This window comes from Tursiops truncatus, chromosome 1 (genome assembly GCF_011762595.2).
Source record: "Tursiops truncatus isolate mTurTru1 chromosome 1, mTurTru1.mat.Y, whole genome shotgun sequence".
Taxonomy (NCBI): domain Eukaryota; kingdom Metazoa; phylum Chordata; class Mammalia; order Artiodactyla; family Delphinidae; genus Tursiops; species Tursiops truncatus.
The window spans coordinates 25,312,598-25,338,079 of NC_047034.1; the positions used below are offsets into that span (position 1 = coordinate 25,312,598).

General features: G+C 44.7%; 1 protein-coding gene across 3 annotated transcripts in view; it reads left to right on the forward strand.

The window, feature by feature from the left end:
* SMYD3 (SET and MYND domain containing 3) overlaps positions 1-21,784 on the forward strand; it is a 720,594-nt gene extending 698,810 nt beyond the window's left edge. For all 3 annotated transcript variants that reach the window (XM_073801287.1, XM_073801276.1, XM_019920436.3), the window contains 2 exons: positions 3,285-3,393; positions 21,457-21,784. In XM_073801287.1, coding sequence (XP_073657388.1) covers positions 3,285-3,393; positions 21,457-21,464 — 117 coding nt within the window. In that variant the 3' untranslated portion in view covers positions 21,465-21,784. The remainder of the gene's footprint in view (positions 1-3,284; positions 3,394-21,456) is intronic.
* Positions 21,785-25,482: the final 3,698 nt, after the last annotated feature.

Sequence of the window (25,482 nt, forward strand, 5' to 3'; positions counted from 1 at the left end):
GCAAAGTCTGAACCTCCTAGCTGGGCATGGATGCCTCTGCACAGCCTGGCCTCAGGTGCACCTCCTCTCCCGCTCTCCTTCGCTGCCGGTCAGATCATGCATTCACTGGCCCTTTGTCTCCAGCCTCCGGTACCGTTGCCAGAGCTACCCGCCCTCCCCATGCTCCACATGCTGTCCTAGCAGCCCATCGCCTCTTCCAGTCTGAACCAGCTCAAGCTCTGCTGCTCCAGGGAATCTCCCTGATCACTGTGGTCTCCACTGCTTCTGGAGCACCCATTGTCTGTGCCGTGGTCTGGCAGCTCTCATAATCCTCTCTGTATCATAACTCAATTTGCTTCACATCTGCAATCAGACTGTATCCTAAGCAAGGGCAGGGACTCACCGTGGGCTTCTTGTATCCTTTATGCACTGGGCACAGTACCTGGCCTCTCCTAGCTACTACACCTTCCCACTCAGACTCCTGTTTTAGTCCCTGCAGTCCTCAGGCATCCCTGATTCCTCCTCTGGTTCAGGCTCTCAGCCTGGCCTTGATTCCTGACAGTCTGTGATTGAAGACCTCTTGCAGGCCTCCTCTCATCACTGTCACACACGGTAAAGTTGATGAAAGCCCACGCCCTGGGTAGAGAACTTCTCCCAGCAGGAGTGAGCTTCACCGGTTTTCCTTGGGGTGCTATTCCAGCAAGTAATCATGATGCTTATTCCATATGTCAGCTGGGAGGCCTCCAGAAACAACCCAGGCACACACTCAGCACCCCTGCCAGAGCTGTTAGGCTGCTCCGTAAATATTTATGTGGAAGTCCCCCTCCCAGACACTTCCTCATCCTCTCCTGATTAAACTCCACTTCATTTTTTAATATCTTTAAGCAACCGGAGCAAGTACCTTTCATGGAGTAATTATGCACCACTTTCTCTGCCACCATAGAACCAAAGATTTTCTTTCCTTCTGCTAACTGATGTGACAGACATCCACTTAATGGAATGATTATTAGTATGAAATTACATTTTGGCCTTTAAATTTAATTATGCCACATTCACAGCAATAAAATAAAGTTCCAAATGCAGGTGTGTTTTTCAAGGAAAGTGTCCAAGGCAATTAAGTACAGGGCAGTGGCGTCCTATATTTAAGCCTTTTGTCTGGGGAATCTTAAAATCTTTTCCACAGAAGTAGATCATGATGTTCATTTTGTAAGGGGGAGAGGTGAAGTGACTGATCTCTTGGCATGCTCAGAAGACGACGGAAAATCCAGGACCCAGGTGTCCCCTTTGTTCTCCCCCGCTCCCTTTTCAGTTCTTTAAGAGAAGCATGGCCGACCTATTAATTTAAATACCTCTCTCTGAGGTACTGCTTTCTGCTTCTTTAAGAGCCTGAATGAAAAAAGTTTCTATATCACATTTCATGTGGGGAAGAGCTGAGGTTCAGGGAGAGGGAATGGTTTGAAGATAGTATACTAATCAGAGAACATACATGTCTCTCCTGATAAAGCTACCTCATCTCTATTACACAGCAGAGGCTGAATGTGGGTTCCATGACTAGTTCATAAATGAAAAGCAGAACAGTGCTTGGCACATGGTAAGCCCCGTATAAGCCATGACTCAGGCCTACAGGCAGGCACCTATGTTCTCTGGATGGGAAGCATCTGGAATGCACCCTCGCTCGTGCCATGCAACAGTTTGGATGTGTTTCCGTTCTCCCCACCCAGACAAACCTTCTCAGATCCTGGGGAGCCAGGTTAAGTCCTCTTACCCTCTTCTAAGAAACCTTCCCTGGTCCAACCAATCATAACTCTCCTTTTCATAACTCCTGTATCATTTTCTCAGTTCATTCCACACACTTGAACTGAGCATTGCCATCTACTAATTAACATAGGCTTCATCGGGACACTAAATCATGCTCTATTCTGTGATATTTTTAAACTGTGGTATGAATGTTTGCCTTGTGTCTCATGGGATTATTGGGCCTTGAGGGAAAAGATCATATATATACAGTATAGTATGTCCCCCGGCCTCAGGATTGATCTTGCACATACAGCCGGAGGTCAGGAGACTTATCAGGCTAGAGGATGTGGGGGGCAGAAGGGGCCAAACTGTACACATTTTGTTGAATCTCACGTAATACATTCTTGTTGAATCGAGTTGAAATAACACTGGGTCTGAAACATAGTCCTGGGTTTTCATTCTTCGGTCCACTGCAACACCCTGTTCTATTCTGTTGGGTATGAAAGAGGTCAAGTATGTACAGAGTTCCTACATGCAACACGGTAGCAAGCACAGATGGGGTGTCTGAATCCAAAGAGTCCAGTGATATATATATATATATATATATATATATATATATATATGGAATCTAAAAAAAAAAAAAATGGTTCTGAAGAACCTAAGGGCAGGACAGGAATAAAGACGCAGACACAGAGAATGGACTTGAGGACAGGGGGAGGGGGAAGGGTAAGCTGGGACGAAGTGAGAGAGTGGCATGGACATATATACACTACCAAATGTAAAATAGATAGCTAGTGGGAAGCAGCTGCATAGCACAGGGAGATCAACTCGGTGCTTTGTGACCATCTAGAGGGGTGGGATAGGGAGGGTGGGAGGGAGACACAAGAGGGAGGGGATATGGGGATATATGTATACGCATAGCTGATTCAATTTGTTATACAGCAGAAACTAACACAACGTCGTAAATCAATTATACTCCAATAAAGATGTTAAAAACAAAAACAAAAAAACAGAGTCCAGTGATGACAGAATAAATACACGGGGCCTGTAAGAAAGGTGGACTCTGTGATGAATGATGGACTCTGCACTGAGACTCAGGGAGCTTTGCGGTTAAAAGGAGCGTGTGGGCGTTTCTATATGGGGAATCCTGAAAGTAAATGAAAATTCATTTACTTAACAATTATACACTGAGAGGCCAGCTTCTGGTCCAAGGCTATCCTGGGTGTTGGAGTTTCACGGGGGAGGTTGGAGGATAAGATTGGCACCTGGTCCCTACACCCCCTGCCAAATATAAACGCAGAGGTCCAGATTCTCTTCTTTTAGTGTTTATTAGAGAGGTATTCCAGTCCTGTCATTTTTTTCCCCAATGCAAAAGGCATTCTGGGGAACAGAAGACCAATAGTGTGCTTCTTCCCTCGGTATCACGTTCTCCCGGCTGCAGAGCTGATTCTTCTCAGTGGCTCACTGACATTCACACCCAGCATTTGCTCCCACTTTCATAGTCTCCTGACTGTGCTGACTGCACCAGTGAGAGCTACTGACACTGTTTGCCATTTGTTTTCTTCCAGGATTTTTTTCCCAGGAAACCATCCCGTCAGAGGCGTGCAGGTAATGAAAGTTGGCAAATTGCAGTTACATCAAGGCATGTTTCCCCAAGCGATGAAGAATCTGAGGCTGGTGAGTGTGCCAAGATAGCATGTAGTTCTGCCTGGAATACCTTTTCCTGGTTGTTGCTAGGCCTCTTCCTTGTGATTTCTAGCAACTCTACACACGTGTGTGTATGCACATGTGCAAGCACACATATGTACACACACGCGTACCCATAAATGTTAAAAACCAGCTTCAAAAAAGAAAATGATTTGTGATGTTTGCTGATGTCTTTGGTATAAACATGCCCACCGTTGCTGATTTTAAACTCCCAATGTCAAATCAACCAGTTCACAAGAATCAGTAAAATTTAACAATCAATTCCTAACTGGTGCAAACTGGCCTCAGACACCACTGCGGCTGTGCCCTTCTCCACTGTGGACAGGCCACCCTTGTCCATGCCTCCCCACCCACAGAACAGAATCCACATTCCCAGCCCCCTGACCACCTGTCTGCAGACCACCTTTGCAGCCTCGTCACCTCCAGCCTCCCCCCGCCCACCTACACACACACACACACCAGCTGGTGTACACTGAGCCGCTCACTGTTGCCCAGGCATGGTCCTTTCCAAGCTGTCTCCTTTGCCTTATATGCCCTCCCCCGACCCCAGCCCCTGGGCCTGGCAGAACTCTACTGACCCTTTAAGGCCCAGGTGGAATGTTGTGTCCTCCCTGCCCCGCTACAACTCCGCTCACTCTGTCAGCTGAGCACTCATCACAGGGCAGCAGGAATACCTGCTGCCCCGCCCCCCAGGAGGCTGCGAGGTCTGGGACTTAGCAAGTATCCACTGTTGGAAGAAGGGAGGAAGGGAGCGAGGGCGAGAGGTCAATACAGTGCTAGCAACAAGTGCGGAGAAACTCAAGGGGGAGAACTGGGTGTGTGTTGGAATGCAGTGTTAAAGAGTGAATTTCGGGCTTCCCTGGTGGCGCAGTGGTTGAGAGTCCACCTGCTGATGCAGGGGACATGGGTTCGTGCCCTGGTCCGGGAAGATCCCACATGCCGCGGAGCGGCTGGGCCCGTGAGCCATGGCCGCTGAGCCTGCGCATCCGGAGCCTGTGCTCCGCAACGGGAGAGGCCACAACAGTGAGAGGCCCGCGTACCGCAAAAAAAAAAAAAAAAAAAAAAGTGTGACGCCTGTCCTCACCCTCTCAATGAGTCTCCTCTGCCACTAGGGCCCAGGGCTCTCTGCTGTCTTGGCCTTTCCACCCTGGAAGAACACCCCCTCACCCAAACCGTGGCTTCCAAAGGCAGAACTCAGGTGCTGGTCTGGTCCAGGCACTGGTGGCGGCTATGGAGAGCTGGTGTGTGGGCTTTCATGGGCAGCACCTGGCACTTTCCCAGGTCCTCTGGGCCACGATGCCCTTGTCCGCAGAAGGGTGGAGAGACCCGGGCCCTGAATCAGGATCTCTCAGGGAGTGTCTAGGGGCTGGCTGATCCACACTTAGATGGGAAAAATAACAGATGCCTAAGGGATTCTTACAAGTGAGATTCCCTAATGCTGGTTTCTGTTGATTGCTAGCCCTGTTCCCTTTTCCTGGTCTCTAACTGAAATCAGCCTGTGGTCAACAGGGAGAACACTAGGATGGCTGAAGGTGGCCAGCGCTTCCTGTTCTCTTTGCCTTGTCTGACGTCGTTACCAGACTGATGGAGAACACTGGAAGGCTCCTGCGGTCTCAGGAGAACTTTCCTTTTCTGGTCTGGCTAATGGTTGTCAACCAGTCAAATCAGTTGGGCAGAAAAGACTCACTGAGGGTCTACCCTGTGAATGTTCTGACGGGAAAACAATGTGGAGGAAATTTCCCACGTATATCATGGACCCAACCCAGGGTCACCTCCAAGTAGGCATTTTATAAGTGATCAAATTAGTCCTTGATGTTTTATGGGACTAGAAAGTATTAATACTGCTCACATGTACATGACTGATCGGGCCCTCATGACAGCTGACAGCCATCTGAGGCCAGCGGGCCAGGCATTTCCGTGTCCATTTGAAAACTGAAGGCGCTAAGGAGGCTTTGAGTCACACTGAACCAGAGCCAGGTCCAGTCTGTTCGATTTAATCTAATATGTGTTGATTAAATGCTTCTGTTAATCTGAATAAGGCCCAGTGTTGTCCTCACAGTTCAGTGGAGGAGACAGACGCGTGAACACGTCATCAGATCCAGGCTGGGATCCGAGGCTCTAGACTGGCCCAGCAAATAACTGAGACTCTCTAGTAAGACTCAGTGTAGAAATCCCTTCAGATCCCGCTGAGCTCCTGGTGCCAACTCAGAGGAGGACGTGAAAGAGAAATCTGAGGGGATTTGGATCTTTTCTACTCTTCACGTGAGGCTTTATCATTGCCATTGCACGCAGGACTCTCGATGGAGACATCTCACACCCTCAGCTGCAAAGACAAGCATGAACGAACCCACACTGACGTCTAGGTACAGATTTACGGGATATCTGTGGGCCAGGCGGATCACCAGTCCTTCTTGGGACACTCTTGCTGCCCTTTTATACCCTTCGTGCCCTGTTCCATTCTGTCTTCCTCACGTCCTTCTTGTGAGCTTGCCTCATTTCCTCCAGAAGCCTCCCTTGGTGATTGTTTTAGCATCTTCTGCTCCTGGTACCAAAGATAAGCCCACATATGGACCCTGACAGCTGCCAAGTGAAAGACCTCGGAGCAGCATCAGAACGTCTGTCGTGAGGCCTGGCGCTAGTCATGGCCCCACCCAAACTTCCCGCTTGGCTCTGGAAGAGACACGGAGTCTCCTGGGTTCTGATATCGACCAGAAAGCAGATGTTCGCCCCGGGAGTGTCACGTAGTAGGAAGACACTCAGATTCAGAGTTCAGGTTCCAGTCCCGTCATTTACTACGTTTATGACTTGAAGCAAGTCTCAAGCCCTCTGAATATAATTTTCCTATTTTAAAAATGAGGATCATACCTACCCCATAGAGTTATTTTAGAAGTCGATAAGGTAGTGCGTAAGGGTGTGTTTGGCTGAGTCCCAAGTGTTTGGAGAGTATAAAGGATTATTATTGTGTAGGAACCCTTGTTCTGACCACTCCCTCACTATCTAGTCCCTTTAGCACTTGCATTTGGAGTTTGGGGTTATACAGTGTTTCCCCTGTTGAACAATTATATTATAGAACTGCTCCCCAGCAGTTCACATGGGTGTGTTCCATTTCCTGGAGGTGAGTGGGAATTCCACAAGATACCTTTTGTATCTCCTGGGGCTACCAAACCTAGACACATGCCCTGAACACAGCAAGGTCTATCAAGGACACCTACTTGAATGAATGGATTTTTTAATGAGGAGAGGTCTTTAAAAGCACCACCCTGGCCCTCTTCTTTTAGCTAATATGTATATGTACTACGTATGTGGCTAGTGGACCAGATCTTCTCAGGACATATGCTGACCATTTACTAGCAGGGTAAGGTTCTGCCCACCCAATTCCAATGTGTGGCAGGGGTCTTCCCGCTTCAACAAGCAATTCTCAGACACAGCTGGGTGTCCTACGGTTCAACTCAGTTCTGACACCATTTACCTGGAGATGGCATCAGATCCCACTGCCCCCCGAGATCGCCTTCCACACTTCAGACGCCAGTCAGAAGCCCAGGCTGTCACACAGGCTTCAGACTGACTGGCTATGGCTTAGCGGTGCCGAGGATGCCACCACGGTTTTGATTAATTTGCTAAAGCAGCTCACAGGATTCCAAGAAACATTTTACTTACTAAGATCACCAGTGTATTACAAAAGGCTATGAATCAGAAGCAGCCAGATGGAAGAGATGCCCATAGGGCGTCTCTCCGAGTTCACCGCTTTCCACGAATCTCCATGTGTTCACCAACCTGGAAGCGTTCAAACTCTGTCCTTGTGGGTTTTTATGAAGGCTTCACTACAGAGGCATGACTGATGAAATCACTGGCCATTGGCGATTGATTCAACCTCCAGTTCCTCTTCCCTGAAAGTTCCAACCGTCTTATCCTATGGTTGGTTATCCTAGCAACCAGTCCCCATCCTTAGGTGCTTCTGAAAGTCACCTTATTAAAATAATAAAGACACCTTGATCATTCTCATCACTTAGGAAATTCCAAGGGTTTTAGGAACTCAATGCCAGAAATAGGGATGAAGACCAAGTATATATTTCTTATTGTATATCCCAGTATCACACAGAGGGACAGGCTGCACACCTCCATCTTTTTGCAAGTTCACAGCACCTGTGAGTCTAGAAGCAGGGCAGTTTCGTTCTGCAGAACACCTCTCCTCCCGAGCTTTCTCAGGGCTCAGGTAACCCAGAGAGGGGCAAGGGAAGATATGGTCTTGCCTTTTTTAAACTGATGTTCTCTTTCGACTGGCACCCCCAGACATTCTTCCTTAGAAACTCTGGAAATAATGGGATGAACGAGTTTGAATAAGGGTTTCAGAGGCTGAGTTTGAAACAAAAATGAGAAAAGCTTCAGAAACAAAAATTAGGTACAGATTCAATTAGGCCCGGCCTCCTCCAGGAAAGGAATCCTCTTCGCCCAGTTCTGATTTGGTTTAGGCTCCCATCTCCCCTGGGCTCAGCTGAAATTCTTGGGATTGCTGCCACAGGACAGTCCTGGGCTCCCTTCACCGTACCTCCCTCTTGCTTTCTCCTGTCTCTAATCTATTTTCATTTCTTCCCATTTATTTCTTAGAAGGATTTTGTTAGCCACTAATTTGACTTCTTGGACCTCAGGGGCAACCATTCTCATCTGGCCTGTCTCGTCAGTGAGCCTGCTTCTTTTCTGTGAGCTCTGCATGCTGCCAGCTCCCTCACCCTGGGCTACACTAGCTGCTTTGTTGGTAGTGCCTTGTTAATGGAGGTCAGGCTGGAAAAAGTCCAACTTCTTCCCCCTCAATAACCATTTTTTATTTAGATGTAAATTTCTTATATTACACTGTAATGTGTTTTCTCTTCTCATTTCATTATGTTGAAGCATTGTACACTTTGAGGATCTTTTTAGCTTTTTCTGGACCTGAACAGGGAGCTCAGGCCCAGTCCCCAGCACAGCTCCTCTCATACCCACATGGTTACTAGCTATTCCAGCTCATGCAGGCAAAGCTCCAAGCACATGCTGGTCTCTCTCTACTCCAGCCTGCACCCTGATTTCAAGCCCCTCTAAATGGATGATTTAGAGCCTGCAAGTCTATTGCTCCCATTTCTTAATCTGCTACAATGATTTTTAACCTCTTTGGTCACGCTCTTTTTTAGGAATTGTGTGAGGACCACTGACTCACCAGAGAAAATGCACATACACACATTTTTTTTAAAAAATTGGGGTATAGTTGCTTTACAATGTTGTGTTAGTTTCTGCTGTACAATGAAGTGAATCAGCTATCTGTATACATATATGCCCTCCCCCTTGGACCTCCCTCCCACCCCACCCCCCCATCCCGCCCATCTAGGTCGTCACAGAGCACCGAGCTGAGCTCCCTGTGCTATACAGCAGGTTCCCACCAGCTATCTGTTTTAAACATGGCAGTGCACATACGTCAATCCTAATCTCCCAATTCATCCCACCTCCCTGCCCCCCACCCCGTATCCACACTGCACAACATTTTTTTTTTTATATTTGGTGGGGAAGGTATTTAGGGACCACCTGAAGCCTCTCCATGGACTTTCTATAGGCCCGCGGTCTCAACGTTAAAAAGCTCTCGTCTAAATGCATAACATCACCTTAACATGTGGGCAGATGGGAGGGAGAGGGGGAGGACAAGGGGGCATGCGGAGGTGACGTGCCACAATCATCAGCAGTGCCTTCAAAGCGTCGTTTGGCAGAGCCCCTGCCTCTGATGTTTATGACTGTCCCCTACTAACTTAAAACAGAGAATATCAGTTTCAAGAGTATGTTGCTGAACCAAAGAAAGAGAAGATAACTAAGAGAATAATCATAAAATGAAAGCATAGTGATTAAGTTACATTACAGGAAGCAAGCAGAAATTTACCTACCAGACAGTGTAAGCCCAGCAGTGACCAGGAACCAAGTGAGGAACCTGGACTTGTACTTCTGCCTGGCAGTAGCATGGTGTCATCTGCCATACTCCTGCTGGAGCAATACTGGAGAGAGCCAGCTGAAACAAAGTTTACATGAAAGTCAGAATCTCAGCCTAATACTCAAAGTGTCCAGGTTTCAATTGAAAATCCCTCATCATACCAAGAACAAGGAAGATCTCAATCTTCATGGAGAAAAAGACAATCGACAGATTGCAACTCCAAGATAACAGATTTTAGAATTATCTGACAAAGATTTTAAAGCCAATCATACATGTGCTCAAACAAGCAATTACAAACATCCTCAAAACAAATGAAAAAACAGAACACCTCAGCAAAGAACTAGAAGATAGAAAGAAGCAGCAAACAGAAATTTACAAACTGATAAATACAATTACCAAAATATACAGACTGGAACTTAACAACAAAATGGATAGAGGAATGAGTTAATAATGAACTTGGGGCTTCCCTGGTGGCGCAGTGGTTGAGAGTCCGCCTGCCGATGCAGGGGACACAGGTTCGTGCCCCAGTTCGGGAGGATCCCACGTGCCACAGAGCGGCTAGGCCCGCGAGCCATGGCTGCTGGGCCTGCGCGTTCGGAGCCTGTGCTCCGCAGCAGAAGAGGCCACAGCAGTGAGAGGCCCGCGTACCCCCAAAAAATAAAAGATAAAAAAATAATGAACTTGAAGATAGAACAATATAAGCTGTCCAATCTAAAAAACAGAGATAAAATGACTAAAAAAGGTAAAATTGAACAGAGCTTCAGGGACCCACGGTACCTATAACAAAAGATCTAACAGTGGAGTCCCAGAAAGAGAAGAGAAAGAGGGCAGAGTGGGAAAGTACTTGAAGAAATAATAGTGAAAGCACTCAAATTGAAAAAAAGTAAAATTCTCTCTCTTCATAGATGACATGATCTTATATGTAGGAAACCCTAAAGATACCACAAAAGAAATTGTTCCAACTAAGAAATTCAGCAAAGTGGGAGGATGTAAAATTAACATGCAAAAGTCAGTTGTGTTTCTATACACGGATAGGGAATGATCCCAAAAGGGAATGATCCCAAAAGGAAATTGAGAAAACAGTTCCACTTCTAATAGCATCGTACAGAATAAAATAATCAGCAATTAACTTAATCAAGGAGGTAAAAGACTTATACACTGAAGACTATAAAACATTGCTGAAAAAAATTAAAGGTGACATAAACAGAATAATATTCCATGTTCATGACTGAAAGATTTAATATCATTTTAAGATGTCAATACAACCTAAAGCAATCTATAGATTCAATGCAATCTCTGTCAAAATCCCACTGACATTTTATTTAGAAATGGAAAAATCCATCCTAAAATCCATATGAAACCTCAAGACCCCAATAGCATAACAATATTGAAAAAGAAAAAAAGTTGGAGGACTCACACTTTATGATTTCAAATTTTGCTACAAAACTACAGTAATCAAAACAACATGGTACTGGCATAAAGACAGACATATAAGCCAATGAAATTGAATAGAGAGCCAGAAATAAACTCTCAGATATATGTCAAATAATTTTTGACAAGGGTGCCAAGACCACTCAGTGAGGAAAGGACAGTCCATTCAATAAACGGTGTTGAGAAAACTGGATATCCACATGCAAAAAATAACACTTACCTAACCTAAGGTTTTAACCTTAAGGTTTTAACCTAAGGTTAAAAAATTAACCTTACCTAACACTATATTTTTAAAAACTAATGCATGGATTAAAGACCTAATATAAGAGCTAAAACTATAAAACTCTTAGAAGAAAACAGAAGAAAAGTTTCATGAGACTGGATTTGGCAATGACTTTTTTGGATATGCCACCAAAGGCACAGGCAACAAAGAAAAAATACACGAATTGAACTTCATCAAAATTTTAAATGTTTGTGCATCAAAGGATGCTATCGACAGAGTAAAAAGGCAACCCACAAAATGGAACAAAATATTTGCAAATCACGTATCTGATAAGTGAATAATTTCCAGAATATAGAGAGAATGCCTAAACTTCAATAACAATACCAAAACAGCCCAATTCAAAAATTGTCAAAGGACCTGAATGGACATTTCTCCAAAGAAGATATGCAAATAGCTAAAAATCACAGAAAAAGGTGCTTAACATCACCAATCATTAGGGAAATGCAAACCACAACCACAATGAGATACTACTTCTCACCTGCTAAGATGTCTATTATTAAGGAAAAAAAACAGAAAACAACATATATTGGTATGGATGTGGAGAAACTGGAACCCTTACGTATTACTGGCAGGAATGCAAAATGGGGCAGCCACTGTGGAAAAATAGTATAGCAGTTCCTCAAAAATATGAAACATAGAATTACTATTTGATCCACCAATTCCACTTCTGGGTATAAACACAAAAGAATTGAAAGCAGGGACTTGAACAGATATTTGTACACCAATGTTCATAGCAAGCATTATTAACAATAGCTTAGCTAAAAGGTGGAAGCAACCTAAATGTCCATGGACAGATGAATAGATAAACAAAATGTGGAATATACAGACAATATTATTCAGCCTTAAAAATGAAACCACATGGATGAAACTTGAAGACATTATGTGAAATAAGCCAGTCACAAAAGGATAAATATTGTATGATTCCATTTATATCAGGTATGTAGAGTAGTAAAAAACATAGAGACAGAAAGTAAAATAGTGATAACCAGGGGCTGGAGAGAGAAGGGAATGGAGAATTATTGTTTAGTGGGTACACAGTTTCAGTTTGGGATAACACAGAAGTTCTGGAAATGGATAGTGGTAGTGGTTGCACAACAATGTGAATGTAATTAATGCCACTGAACATAAAAAAATCTACCTGGTTATTCAAGAAGGTAACTGATTGTGAAAATGACTATACTGCCCAAGGCAATGTACAGATTCAATGCAATCCCTATTAAATTACCAATGGCGTTTTTTACAGAACTAGAACAAATAATCTTAAAATTTGTATGGAGACACAAAAGACCCCAAATAGCCAAAGCAGTCTTGAAGGAAAGAAACGGAGCTGGAGGAATCAGACTCCCTGACTTCAGACTATACTACAAAGCTACAGTAATCAAGACAATATAGTACTGGCACAAAAACAGAAACATAGATCAATGGAACAGGATAGAAAGCCCAGAGATAAACTCAGGCACCTATGGTCAACTAATCTATGACAAAGGAGGCAAGGATATATACAATGGAGAAAAGACAGTCTGTTCAATAAGTGGTGCTGGGAAAACCAGAGAGCTTCATGTAAAAGAATGAAATTAGAACACTCCCTAACACCATACACAAAAATAAACTCAAAATGGATTAGAAACCTAAATGTAAGACCAGACACTATAAAACTCTCAGAGGAAAACATAGGAAGAACACTCTTTGACATAAATCACAGCAAGATCTTTTTTGACACACCTCCTAGAGAAATGGAAATAAAAACAAAAATAAACAAATGGGACCTAATGAAACTTAAAAGCTTTTGCACAGCAAAGGAAACTATAAACAAGACTAAAAGACAACCCTCAGAATGGGAGAAAATATTTGCAAATGAATCAACGGACAAAGGATTGATCTCCAAAATATATAAACAGCTCATGCAGCTCAATATTAAAAAATCAAACAACCCAATCAAAAAATAGGCAGAAGACCTAAACAGACATTTCTCCAAAGAAGACATACAGATGGCCAAAAGGCACATGAAAAGCTGCTCAACATCACTAATTATTAGACTAATGCAAATCAAAACTACAATGAGGTATCACCTCACACCAGTTAGAATGGGCATCATCAGAAAATCTACAAACAACAAACGCTGGAGAGGGTGTGGAGAAAAGGGAACCCTCTTACACTGTTGGTGGGAATGTAAACTGATACAGCCACTATGGAGAACAGTACGGAGGTTCCTTAAAAAACTAAAAATAGAATTACCATATGACCCAGCAATCCCACTACTGGGCATACACCCAGAGAAAACCATAATTCAAAAAGGCACATGCACCCCAGTGTTCATTGCAGCACTATTTACAATAGCCAGGTCATGGAAGCAACCTAAATGCCCATCGACAGATGCATGGAATAAGAAAATGTGGTACATATATACAATGGAATATTACTCAGCCATAAAAAGGAACGAAATTGGGTCATTTGTAGAGACGTGGATGGACCTAGACACTGTCATAAAGAGTGAAGTAAGTCAGAAAGAGAAAAACAAATATCGTATATTAATGCATATATGTGGAATCTAGGAAAATGGTACAGATGAACCGGTTTGCAAGGCAGAAACAGAGACACAGATGTTGAGAACAAACATATGGACACCAAGAGGGGAAAGCCACGGCGGGTCGGCAGTGGTGGTGGTGGGATGAATTGGGAGATTGGGATTGACATGTATACACTGATGTGTATAAAATTGATGACTAATAAGAACCTGCTGTATAAAAAAAAAAATTAAAAAAAAAAAACCTACAAAAACTTAAAGGAAAAAAAAAACCTAAGTGAATCCAAATAAGAAAAATCCAAAGAAATGCACATCAAGATTCATCCTAGAGAAACTTCTGAAAACTAAAGACAACAAAAATATCTTAAAAGCAGCAAGAGAGGGGCTTCCCTGGTGGCGCAGTGGTTAAGAATCCACCTGCCAATGCACAGGACACGGGTTCAAGCGCTGGTCCAGGAAGATCCCAAATGCTGCAGAGCAACTAAGCCCGTGCACCCCAACTACTGAGCCCGCATGCCACAACTACTGAAGCCCACACGCCTAGAACCCAGGCTCCACAACAAGAGAAGCCACCACAATGAGAAGCCTTAACACCGCAAGAGTAGCCCCCACTCACCACAACCAGAGAAAAGCCCGCGCGCAGCAACAAAGACCCAACACAGCAAAAAATTTAAAAAATTTAAAACTGTTTTTAAAAAAGCAAGAGAAAAATGACATCTTTCTTATAGGAGAAAAACAATTTGAGTTACAGTGGCTTTCTCATTAAAAACCATGAAGGCCAGGGACTTCCCTGGTGGTCCAGTGGTTAAGACTCTGTGCTCCCAATGCAAGGGGCCTGGGTTCGATCCTGGTCAGGGAATTAGATCCCTCATGCCACAACAAAGATCCCGCATGCTGCAACTAAAACCAGATCCTGCGTGCTGCAGTGAAGATCCCGCCCGCAGTATTGAAGATCCCACGTGCTGCAACTAAGACCCGGTACAGCCAAATAAATAAATATTAACAAACAAACAAACATGGAGGTCAGATGAAAGTGGCATATTTTTCAAGCACTGAAAGAAAAGAACTGTTGAGCCAAAAACCGATACTCAGCAAAATAGCCTTCAAGAGTTAAGGGAAAATCCAAACATTCTCAGATGAAGGAAAAGTAAGAGAATTTGTCACCAGCAGACCTATTCTAAAAGGATCGCTAAAGGAATTCTCTAAACAGAAAGTAAATAATAAAGGCAGGAATCTTTGAACATCAGGAAGAAAGAACATGGTAAGCAAAAGTAAGGGTAAGTAAAATAGACTTTCATTCTCCTCTTGAGTTTTTTAGATAATCTTTGACAGTTGAAACAAAATTTATAACACTGTCTCCTGTGGTTCTAAATGTATATAGTGGAAATATTTAGGTCAATTATATTCGACAATTATATGTCTATGTCTCTCTCTATATATATATACACACAAAAACAAATACACTCAAAAACATTACAGAATTCTAAAAAAAAGTAGTAATCCACCAGAAATGCAAGATAAAGAAAATAGAAGCAAAAAAGAAAAAAACAGAACAGAAAAATTTTTTTAATGGCAAACTTAAAACCCTAATATATGAATAACCACATTAATTATGCAAGTGATCTATGTAAAAAATATAAATTGTCTAAAATATACTAATTAAATGACAGAGATTATTAGAATGGATTTTTTTAATGACCCAACTATATGCTGTCTATAGGAAACTCACTTTAAATATAGACACGTTGAAAGTAAAATGATGGAAAAAGATATATCATGAAAACACCATTCATCAAAGAAAGCTGGAGTGGCTATATTAATATCAGATAAAGTCGATTTTAGAGCAAAGAAAATGTTGCTAAAGACAGAGAAGGACGTTATATAATGGGAAAAAAAGGTCAATTTACCACGAATACATAGCAATTCTACATGTGTATGCACCAAACAACCCAGTTGCAAAATGTGGGAAACAAAAACTGATAGAACTAAAAGAAGAAACAGATAATAGACTTATGGATATGAGTATAGCTGGGGACATCAGCACTCCCTGTCAACTACTGACAGGACAACTAGACAGAAAACCAGCAAGGATACAGAAGGATTCAACAACAGGATCAAACTGACATTTATAAAACTCCACCCAGCAGTAGCAAAATACACTTCTTTTCAAGTACCCACAGACTGTATACCAAGAAGGACCATATTCTGGGCCATAAAACAAGTCTCAATAAATGTAAAAGGATTCCTGTCATACAAAGTAAATTCTCTGACCTCAGTGGAGTTAAATTAGAAATCAATAACACATTTTGAAATGAAACCAAACCTGCACCTCCTAGCTCTGTGTCTGGGACTTGCTTTGTCCACAGAATTTATCTAGTCCAATCTCCTCGTTATTCAAGTGAGGAAACCGGAGTTCAGGGAGGAGACATGATGTCTTCAGGGTCTCTCAGGTGCTCAATAAATATGCATTGGATCGATTGATTAGTTAAACATAACAACACAACAGCAACTCTTTCTGGAATAGCTACTCCCACTGGAAGGCACAGACCTGAGCTCACCATGTCTGTAACCCCTTCTGGGGTCTCTCCTCTGGAACCCCAGCACCTTACATCTCCCTTTATCACACACTGTCCTGCTAGAACCCTGATTTCTGGCTGTGCCAGAGCTCCTCCCAGGGCAAGGACCAAGTCTTATTCATGACAGCTGCTTAGCCGATATTTAGTGTATGAAGGGATAGGTCTTTTCTTTAAGGAATCTTGCCTCCCAGGAGGACAGGTCCTCTCGGTGGATTCTGTACAAGGTGGAGAGCACAGTGGAGTCAACAGGGGTGCTGTGAGCTCAGGAAGGTCATCCAAGGCTTTGGGATTTCCTGCTGCCCCTTGCGAAGGGCTGCCGTGGCTCTGCAGCTGCTTGATGGGTTGCAGGTCTGTCTTCTTACGTGTCCTGCTTTGGATGCCCCAGCGCACGCCCACCACCTCCCACCCCTCTACTCTGCTTTCATCCTGAGGTGGGCAGAGTAAGAAAACTTGCCTGCATTTTCCCCTCCTGTGATCTGATTCCAGAGGTTTTTATCATGCATACATTTCTTTTCCCTCTGATTTATATCCATATTTAAATCCTGCTTGGGGAAGTCATTATTGAATTCCCTCAGGCTTTTTGTAGAGAGTATATGAGATCCTTGATAAGCTTAATATATTTTTATTAAAAATAAGAAAGCTATATTGTTTGCAACTTTAAATCATAATTTAATTCATTTTATTTAATGTATGACCCACAATTCTACAATTACTTAAAAGAAAAAAAAAGCTGTGATGAGATTGAAATCAGTTCTGGGGACCCGATCTTTCAAAGAACCTATCTTTACTCCTGAGTGAGCCATGCCTGTCATGTGGCAGGCAATCTGTGCTTCCATTTCTCATGTGACATTTAGAGTCAGTACACGGGGGGCAGCAACACCCCCTTGAAGGCTTCAAATAGGTCCTCTGTGGAAGAATACAGGCAGGCTCTTTTTAAATGCTACCATTAAAAAAATAAAATTTAATGGAAAGAGATAAGCTTTTCCCAGCACAGGCTGGCTCTGATTTTATATTTCCTTAATCTGTTTTACATATTGCTGCAGGAAATTAAATCAAAATTGTTCTCTCTGACATGTGCATGTGTGGCAGTTGGGAGGGGCTGAGAGAAGGGAGACACAGAGCTACAGGAAACAATTGTCCTGGTTTGTCAGAGATTTACTATAACTTTGTTTTTGGGGGAAGAAAAGACCTCCTCATCTTCTTGCTGGGCTGAGGGGCTGTGGCCGCCATGCAGAGGCAGCCTGTGCTGACAGCTACATCGGGCTCCCTTCCTACATCGCTGAGAACTGCTGCCCCAGCTCACCTGTAGGCCCAGGTGATGTCCAAGACAAGGACCAGACGTCCTGCTGGACCAAGTCTGAGTTTTGGCTTCCCGTCCTGTATACTCAACCTGCCATATTACTCTCTCATACACACACGCACACACACACAGAGAACACAGTCATCACCATAGTTTGCACATTACTAAATCCTATTTCTTTTTTTCTCTCCTTTTCTCTTCTACCCCACCCATCACTCAGAGAAAATTACAGTGTTTACTTGTTAATCCTATTTATACTTGGTTTTACCTTCTAGACAAATGGTATGGATTTTTTCCAGTCTCTTCGATGTGGTCCTCTGCACCCAGCTCTGCCCATTTCCTCTCTGCTTCCAGCCACCCCTGTGGATAGGATCCTCTAACCTTAGTATCTCAAATCCTACACATACACACCCAGGGGTTGCCCCCGCCCCACTTTTGCTACCGGTGCTGCATTCACCACCAGATAAGAGAACGTAGGTCACAACCAGCAGCATCTTCACTAGGAAGACCTTCATGGCTCCTCAGGGTGTCTCAGAAGCCACACGTCAGAGACCCTCCAGGCCCTCTCCTTGGTCACTGAAGACTGTTTGCAGGTGGAGGCTGCACAGAGCAGTCATGGAATGAACACGGGGTTCACCCTGGGCTCCCTCTCAGGCCAAACATGAGGACATTGCGCCAGATGGTCTTTATGGCCCTCTCGCAAGGAAGCAGGCTGGGAGGTATGGAAGTGAGGCCTGGGGAAGGCCAGGTGGCTTCCCTTCCTGGCTGTGGCTCTGCAGTTCGTGAAGGGTTGCAGGGCCGGAAGCCTCCTCTGATGCTCAGGCACCTGCTGTGCTGTGGGATGAGCAGGAATGAACAGGAAGACTCCAGATCAGCCACAATTAACTTTGTCTCTTGAGGAGTAGGCCTTATTCTTTTTTTTTTTCTTTTTTTTTTTTTTTTTTTTGCGGTACGCGGGCCTCTCACTGCTGTGGCTGCTCCCGTTGCGGAGCACCTGCGCCACCAGGGAAGCCCCATAGGCCTTATTCTTAAAGCTGGAAGGGAGGAGAAAGTGAAACGTATGACTGGAAGAAAGGCAGCGAGGAAGGAAGCTGGAGCTATAATACGTCTGAAAACGTGCAGATCGACCTTACCCTTCAGAGTGGTATGAAGATGACTGTCATGTAGCCTCTGAGTCAAGTCCCTGAGAAGCACAGAACATTCTCCAGATGAGGAACCTGGAGAAATAAAACAGGAGGACACAGAGAAGCTGATCTGGGAGTTCTCCTGAGAAACGAGGCCAGGCCCTCACCCAGCAGAGAGCTGTGAGGGGCCGGGAGGGCGAGAGCCCTCACAGGTCAGGCAGGCCTTTCTCCAGCCGACCTGTCCATGGGGCTTGGAGGAGCGTTATTTCTCTTTCTGCAAAGAGCTTTTCAGGTGATGCTCCTGGCCCATTCACCCTCCTTTGTCAGATCACAAGTACAGCTGGTCCTCTGTCAAGTGGAAGGGAAGAGAACATCTAAGCAGCTTTCGAGTGAGAGAATTTCCCATGAAGGGCTCGAAGCATCTCTCCAGTCTCTTTTTACAATCGCGCTCTCATGCAGGCCCCTGCCTGGGACCTTGAGATGTCTAGAACAACAGAGGACCTGGGGAGTGGGGCGGGAGGGAGACAGGAGACATTTGTTCCCTGAATGGCATCAAACATTTGTTGCTGATCTTCTGCCCAGAGGCATGTCACCGAGCTTGGCTGCCTCCAAGGTGGAGGCTACTCCCAACTCCTCCCCTCGATCTCGTACACCCCTCACCCCGCCCCACTGCACCTCGGGATTTGCTTGCAGATGCTCTGCACCCACAGGGCGGACCCACTCAGGTTACTAAGAACCAAATCCTCACGGCCCTGACTCATCACAGCCCCCTTCTGGTTTTCCAGCTGGCATGTCACAGGTGATGGGCCTGCCAGTGCAGGATCACAGCCAACGCCACGGGCAGAGCTCTTTTCCAGGCTGGGACACCAGAGCCTGAGGTGGCGGGCCTTTCCCTTTTTTTCCTCTCACAGTAGCTAAATCTAGACCCCGTCTGTCTGACTGTTTTCCTTTATCCCAGCTAAAGGGAACTTTTTTTTTTTTTTTTTTTTTTTTTTGCGGTACGCGGGCCTCTCACTGTTGTGGCCTCTCCTGTTGCGGAGCACAGGCTCGGGACGTGCAGGCTCAGCGGCCATGGCTCACGGGCCCAGCCGCTCCGCGGCATGTGGGATCTTCCCGGACCGGGGCATGAACCCGTGTCCCCTGCATCGGCAGGCAGACTCTCAACCACTGCACCACCAGGGAAGCCCGGGAACATTTTTAAAGAGGCCAAAAAGCCAGGAACACAGGCCAAAAGCACTTCTAGCCCTGAACACCCAGTAGAATGAAGGGGTGCTCCGCAGCTCTAAAGTCTCTGTGGCTTTAAAGAGGTCCATACCCAAGAATATCCACCTCCAGAGATTTATCTTAAGCAAATATTCAGCAAAGACAAAAAAGTCCTATGCTAGAAGAGCTACATCATAACACAAACTTGGTAGTGATCTAAATTTCTAAGAGTAGAATTGTACACAGCCAGTAAAATGGTAATTATGTTGGCTGTAAGTCACCACTGAATAATAAACAGTTGTTATTATTTGGTGAGAGCTCACTGTATCGGTCGTTCTCAACCCCGAGGGCACGTTAGAATCTCCTGAGCCCAGGCCTCACCCCCAGAGAACAGGCTTCAGTTGACCACGTGTGGGGTTTGGGCGCTGGTACCTTTGACAGCCCCCAGTTGATGCTACTGTGTGGCCAAGGCTGAGAGCGTGGTACTGAGAGGCAGGTGCTTTTCTGGGCGCCTAGCACCCCCCAAAGTCTCTTTACCTATCTCTCGAGGCACGTTCGTATTGAAGACAATGGGTCTGGTGCCCCCCACCCCGTCGGGGAGCCCCCAGTTTGGGCAGTGCAGGATGGTACTGTTTATCTCTAATTTATTGCTCGGTAACAAACCATCCCCAGAACTCAGCAGAGTAAAATGACCACCCTTTTATTATGCTCACCGATGCTCTGAGTCAGGAATTCAAACAGATCGCAACAGGAATGGTTCGCCTCTTTTCCATAACGCCTCTTTTCCACAGTGTCAGCTGGGAAGACTGGAATCTGGCTACCTTCTGGCTGATGGCGGAAATCGTCTGTAGACTTCCTTATGCACATTTCTGGTGTCTAGGCTAGGATGACTTGAAAGATGGACTCAGCTAGGACTCTCAACCAGAGCATCTCCACTTGGCTTCCCCAAGTGGCTTGGGCTTCCTCACAGCGCGGAAGCTCATGGTTCCAGGAGCAGACACACTAGTGAACGAGGCAAAGGTTGCATGGCCTTTCTGACCTAGCTTTGGAAGTCAGTAGCATTAATTCCATCATCACACTCTATTACTGAAGTGGTCACAAACCCATCCAGATTTCAGAGATATTTTGGAGGTAGAATTGGCAAGATTTAGTGAAGACTGAACATGGGGAGTGAAGGCAGGGACTGTCAAAATGCCAGTGTTCTAATGTCATAGGACATGAAAAGAATACAAAAATTGTATGTATACATTATATGTATCACAGTGCATATAGATGAGAATTAAATGCAGCATGCAAAAATGAAAATTATATTTTAAGGCGATAGCAGCATAGTAGTTCATCTTTACTATTAATCATTTTAGTAACGCTTCTCAAACCTCTTTACCTACACCAAACCTAAGCTCTAATAACCCCTGAAGATTGTTGTTGCACAGCAGGCCCAGCATGACTCAAGTAGTAAGTCTGCTTTCCAAGCACCACGTTACGGAATCACCCTTGTCACTTCATTGCTAGTGTGGAGAACCACCGTGCTGCTCACACTGCAGACTCTGGGCTTCTTCGGGCTCCTGGTGTCATGGGAAAAGACGAGGAGCAGGCAGGGACCTGCCTCATTTGGGGTTCTAATCCGTCTTCTTTCTCTTCCCTTTAGGCTTTTGATATTATGAGAGTGACACATGGCAGGGAGCACAGCCTGATTGAAGATTTGATTCTGCTCTTAGAAGAATGTGATGCCAACATCAGAGCACCCTAAGGGAACCCCCCCCCCATAGAGGGAGAGACAGCTTATACCTTTCCTGAATGCCTTATTGAGGTCACACACTCTATATTTTGTTTGTTGTGTGAACCTCCCCTATTGGAAATGCTGTTCTGTACTTACTTTGGTAAATAAAGTCAGACATATGGTTTGCACACCACATGAATCTTTAGTTGTAGAGAAGCACGATTATAATAAATATAAAAAATTTGGTTGAAAATGCCATCTGCTAATTGTTTTCTTTGCTTACTCACTGGTAATGTTTAAGATCTCAGCATTAAAGATAGAAAATCCTATTAAAAGCATAACAGAATAAGTTGTAACTTTCTCCTTAGATAAACGGAGGGATAGTTGGATAAAAATCAATGTTTTCATATTTGCTTCCAAGCAAAATCTTAATGTCCATTTTGGCAAGAAGCAAGATTTTCAGATGTCTTCACTGCTTGCGGTAAACGATATGTATGTCCATGATTCACTTCCAAATACATCTGCAACACAAGAAGTTTTACTCTAAAGCCTAGAAAGACGTCATGTTAGGTTTTATTAGAAAAGGACAGGAGGTCTTAATGGAAAAAAAAGAAAACTGTTTTTCATATGTCTCATGGCTCTTTGTGTAACTCATTCTGAGCATTTTATAACCCTTTGTGTATGTCATGCTTTTGGAAGGGGAATTTTCTTCTATAAATCTCTATGTCTAAGGTTCGACCCTGTGATCTACATAGCATGGGGCTCCATTATCCTGCAGGAAGCAGGGTTCTAGCATCCCAGCTCAAATCAGGTTTGCTTTCTTTTCTTTTTTCTTACTGTTATTCCCCAATTCTACGGCCTGCTTTTCCACTTTCTGCTTTAGACAAATACAGAAACCTTTTCTTTTCCTCTAGCAAATAATAACTTCTTTCATGGCTCCGTGATCCTGTGAGCAGTTTAGTCCCTCAGGCTTAGAGAAGACTCCAGGAGTATTACTGAAGCTGACAGGAGTCTCAGAGAGCTTCCTGTCACCCACACCTTACTTTACAAGCAAGAAAATGAGATACAGGGAGTGATGGCAGAATCCAGAGCAGCAACTCAGGCGCTTCCCCCACCACCCCAGAAGGAGTGGCACGTCCTCCGGCCACGTGGCCGCACTGCAGCGGCAGCCATGTCAGAATGACACATGGACGTCTGGTCGAGCCAGAAGGAACCAACCTCATTTTGCAGCAGAGAAAGCTGACGCCTAGAAACTGGAATCCACGTGAACACCTGATGGGCACTGTGATCACTGAAACGTGCCTGATCTCGCGCACGCTGATGAGTTCTGCAGCCGTTTCATCAGCGTGCTTGGCTCGGGCTACTGTCCATCAAGTATCAGGCACCTCTAAAGCACACAGTATCTCTAATAGCCACAGTAGCCCAACAAGGTAGGTGTTTTGAAGCCCATTTTATAAGTAAGGAAACTGAGGCCTGGCGTTAGATGCTCTGGGATCTCTCCTGATTTATTGTGACCTTGAGAAGTCTTTTTGAGAGACCAGTTCTACCCAATTCAACAAATACATATTGAATGGTTATTGAGTTTTTAGGAAAAAGAGATATAAAGACTGAATAAGGTGTGCCCCTCATCCTCAAAATGCACACTGTGTGATACGGTATTTATATCAGTTAGCTTTTACTGCATAATAAACTATCCCCAAATAACACTTATTTTGTTCACTATTCTGTATGTCAGCAATTTGGCTGGACAGTTGCTTCTTGTTTGGCCCAGGCTCCACATACCCCTGCCCTTACAAAGTCCTGCTGCAAGAGCATGGATGTGTGGAGAGGAAGAAGTTGTGGCCATGTATGCAGTCCACCATAGCAGCCCTTGCACTCTTTTGGCATTATGGAACATTTAGTGATTTTAATGAAATCCACAGACCTTGGTTGGCTTGGCTGGTCTCAGCTGGGCACACTCACTGTCTGCAGTTGCTGGTGGGTCTGCTGGGGAAACAAGGGTGACTGGGGCCATGTAGCTCATTGGGCTAGCCCAGCCTTGTTGACATTGCAGCAGGCTTCCAGGAACAGTAAGTAGGCAAGCCCCAAAGTGCAAGCACTTTTCCAATCTGCTTGGATCACATTTACTAATCTCCCGTGGGCCAAAGCCAATCACAGTGCCAGCCCAGAATCAAGGGCGGATAGACTTCTCTCAGTCAGAGGAGCCACAAAGTCTATTACAAGGACATAGATCTTGGGAGAGAAAGACGTTGTAGACATTTATGCAGTCCCCCATGGCAGCCCTTAAGCTATCTTGGTGTTACGGAACATTTAATGAATTTGATGAAACCCACAGACCTTCTTTCTAGAAAAACATATACATATGAGCAAGTTGCTTGTTCACATTTGCTTGTAGGATCAGGGATTCTTGAACTCCCTACGGCCCATCAACGGATTCCCTGGGGTCCTTCATCTAATGAAAAATAGACTTGCTCCCTTTCAAAAACACTGTGAATTGTCTTGGTTCCTAATTTTTAACTCATTAGGAAAAGAAAAAGGCCATAACAGAAGGTAGAGGTAGTAACTGACGTGCCAAATGAGCAGAGTTCACCGATAGAGCCCCACGTTTGCCAATTTTCTGAATGAAAGTTATCAGTCAGTGATGATCCTGGATTAAGAGATTTGCCTTCACGCCTCCTAGAGAAAGCATGATAGGCTTTTAAATCCCTCTCAGCCCACCTCCAGTTTTCTGAGAAAAGCCCCTTTAAAGGAAGGGGCCCAGCCTGCACCAACTTCTAATAGAAAGCAAACATTTAAGCAATGGTAAACATTTAACAAACAACTCTACAGCTAAATAATTTTGGAGAAGGGGAAAGGAGATGGAGAATATAATTTAAAATCCATGTCACCGGTGGCTGACAATTTATTGCTGCCCCAGCCTCCATGACTGCTATTTCATTAATCCATAGTCACTGCAGCGGCAGGCTTTTTTCACATCAGTAACCTGACGCCATTAGTTGCTCCTCTGGGATGAGAACACATTTAAACTGAAAATGAACACGCTGGGCATAATTTATGGCCATGCCATGTGAATGCCAAGAGTGCAGGGGAGGAAGGCTGCCTGGGAAGCCTGTTCACTATGAGAGCTCAGGACAGGCTTCCTCTAGCCAAGCAAGAGCGCCGGGTGGGTGAAGACGGCAGCCATCCTCTGATGATGCCAGACAGCCACAAAGCAGAGTCCCCTCATTCAAGCTTCACTGCAGGGATGAAAGAACAATTTCATACGGGGGAGCCCCCCGCCTCGAGTTATGCCTTGAAAATTCTTTTCTGGCCCAACCAGGAGGTGATGTTATACTCACTCAGAGTAGCCCACTGGGATTCCACAGGGACATGGTTCTGAGCATTGTCTGTGAAGCAGTACAAAATCCTACCACTGGCAGCAGCTTCAGGAAAACACCAGAGCCCTGCTTTCACCTGAGCTCTGTAAGAGATCAAGCTGACTGAGAAAGCCCAGCAATACCACCCCCAACGTGGGACACGCGACCTGTTTGAGGTTTGTAAACATCAAAATGCGATTGGTTCACAGTCACTATATTCAAAACCAGTTCAAAATATATCAAAACTCAATTCTCTGCTCTTCATATTTAGCTCAGCTCCATCATCGTCCTTCTACCCTTCAGCACGGAAACTCAGAGCCACTGACTCTTCCCTTGTCCCTTATCAGAGGAATAAGTTCTGTCTATTCATCCTCTGAAATGCTTTTTTAAATTTCAGCCATTTTTATCCTTATCCATTTCCAGGCTCTTTGCAGGCCCCCAGCACCTCTTGCAAAGACTTCCTCGCTGACCTCCTTGCTTGCCATCCCTCTGTTCCCTGCCTCCATCTAGCTGCCAGTCATCTCCCCAAAACACCTATTCCGTCATTTCCTCATATAACTCCTCTGCTCAGAAACTTACAGTGGCTCCCCATTGCCAC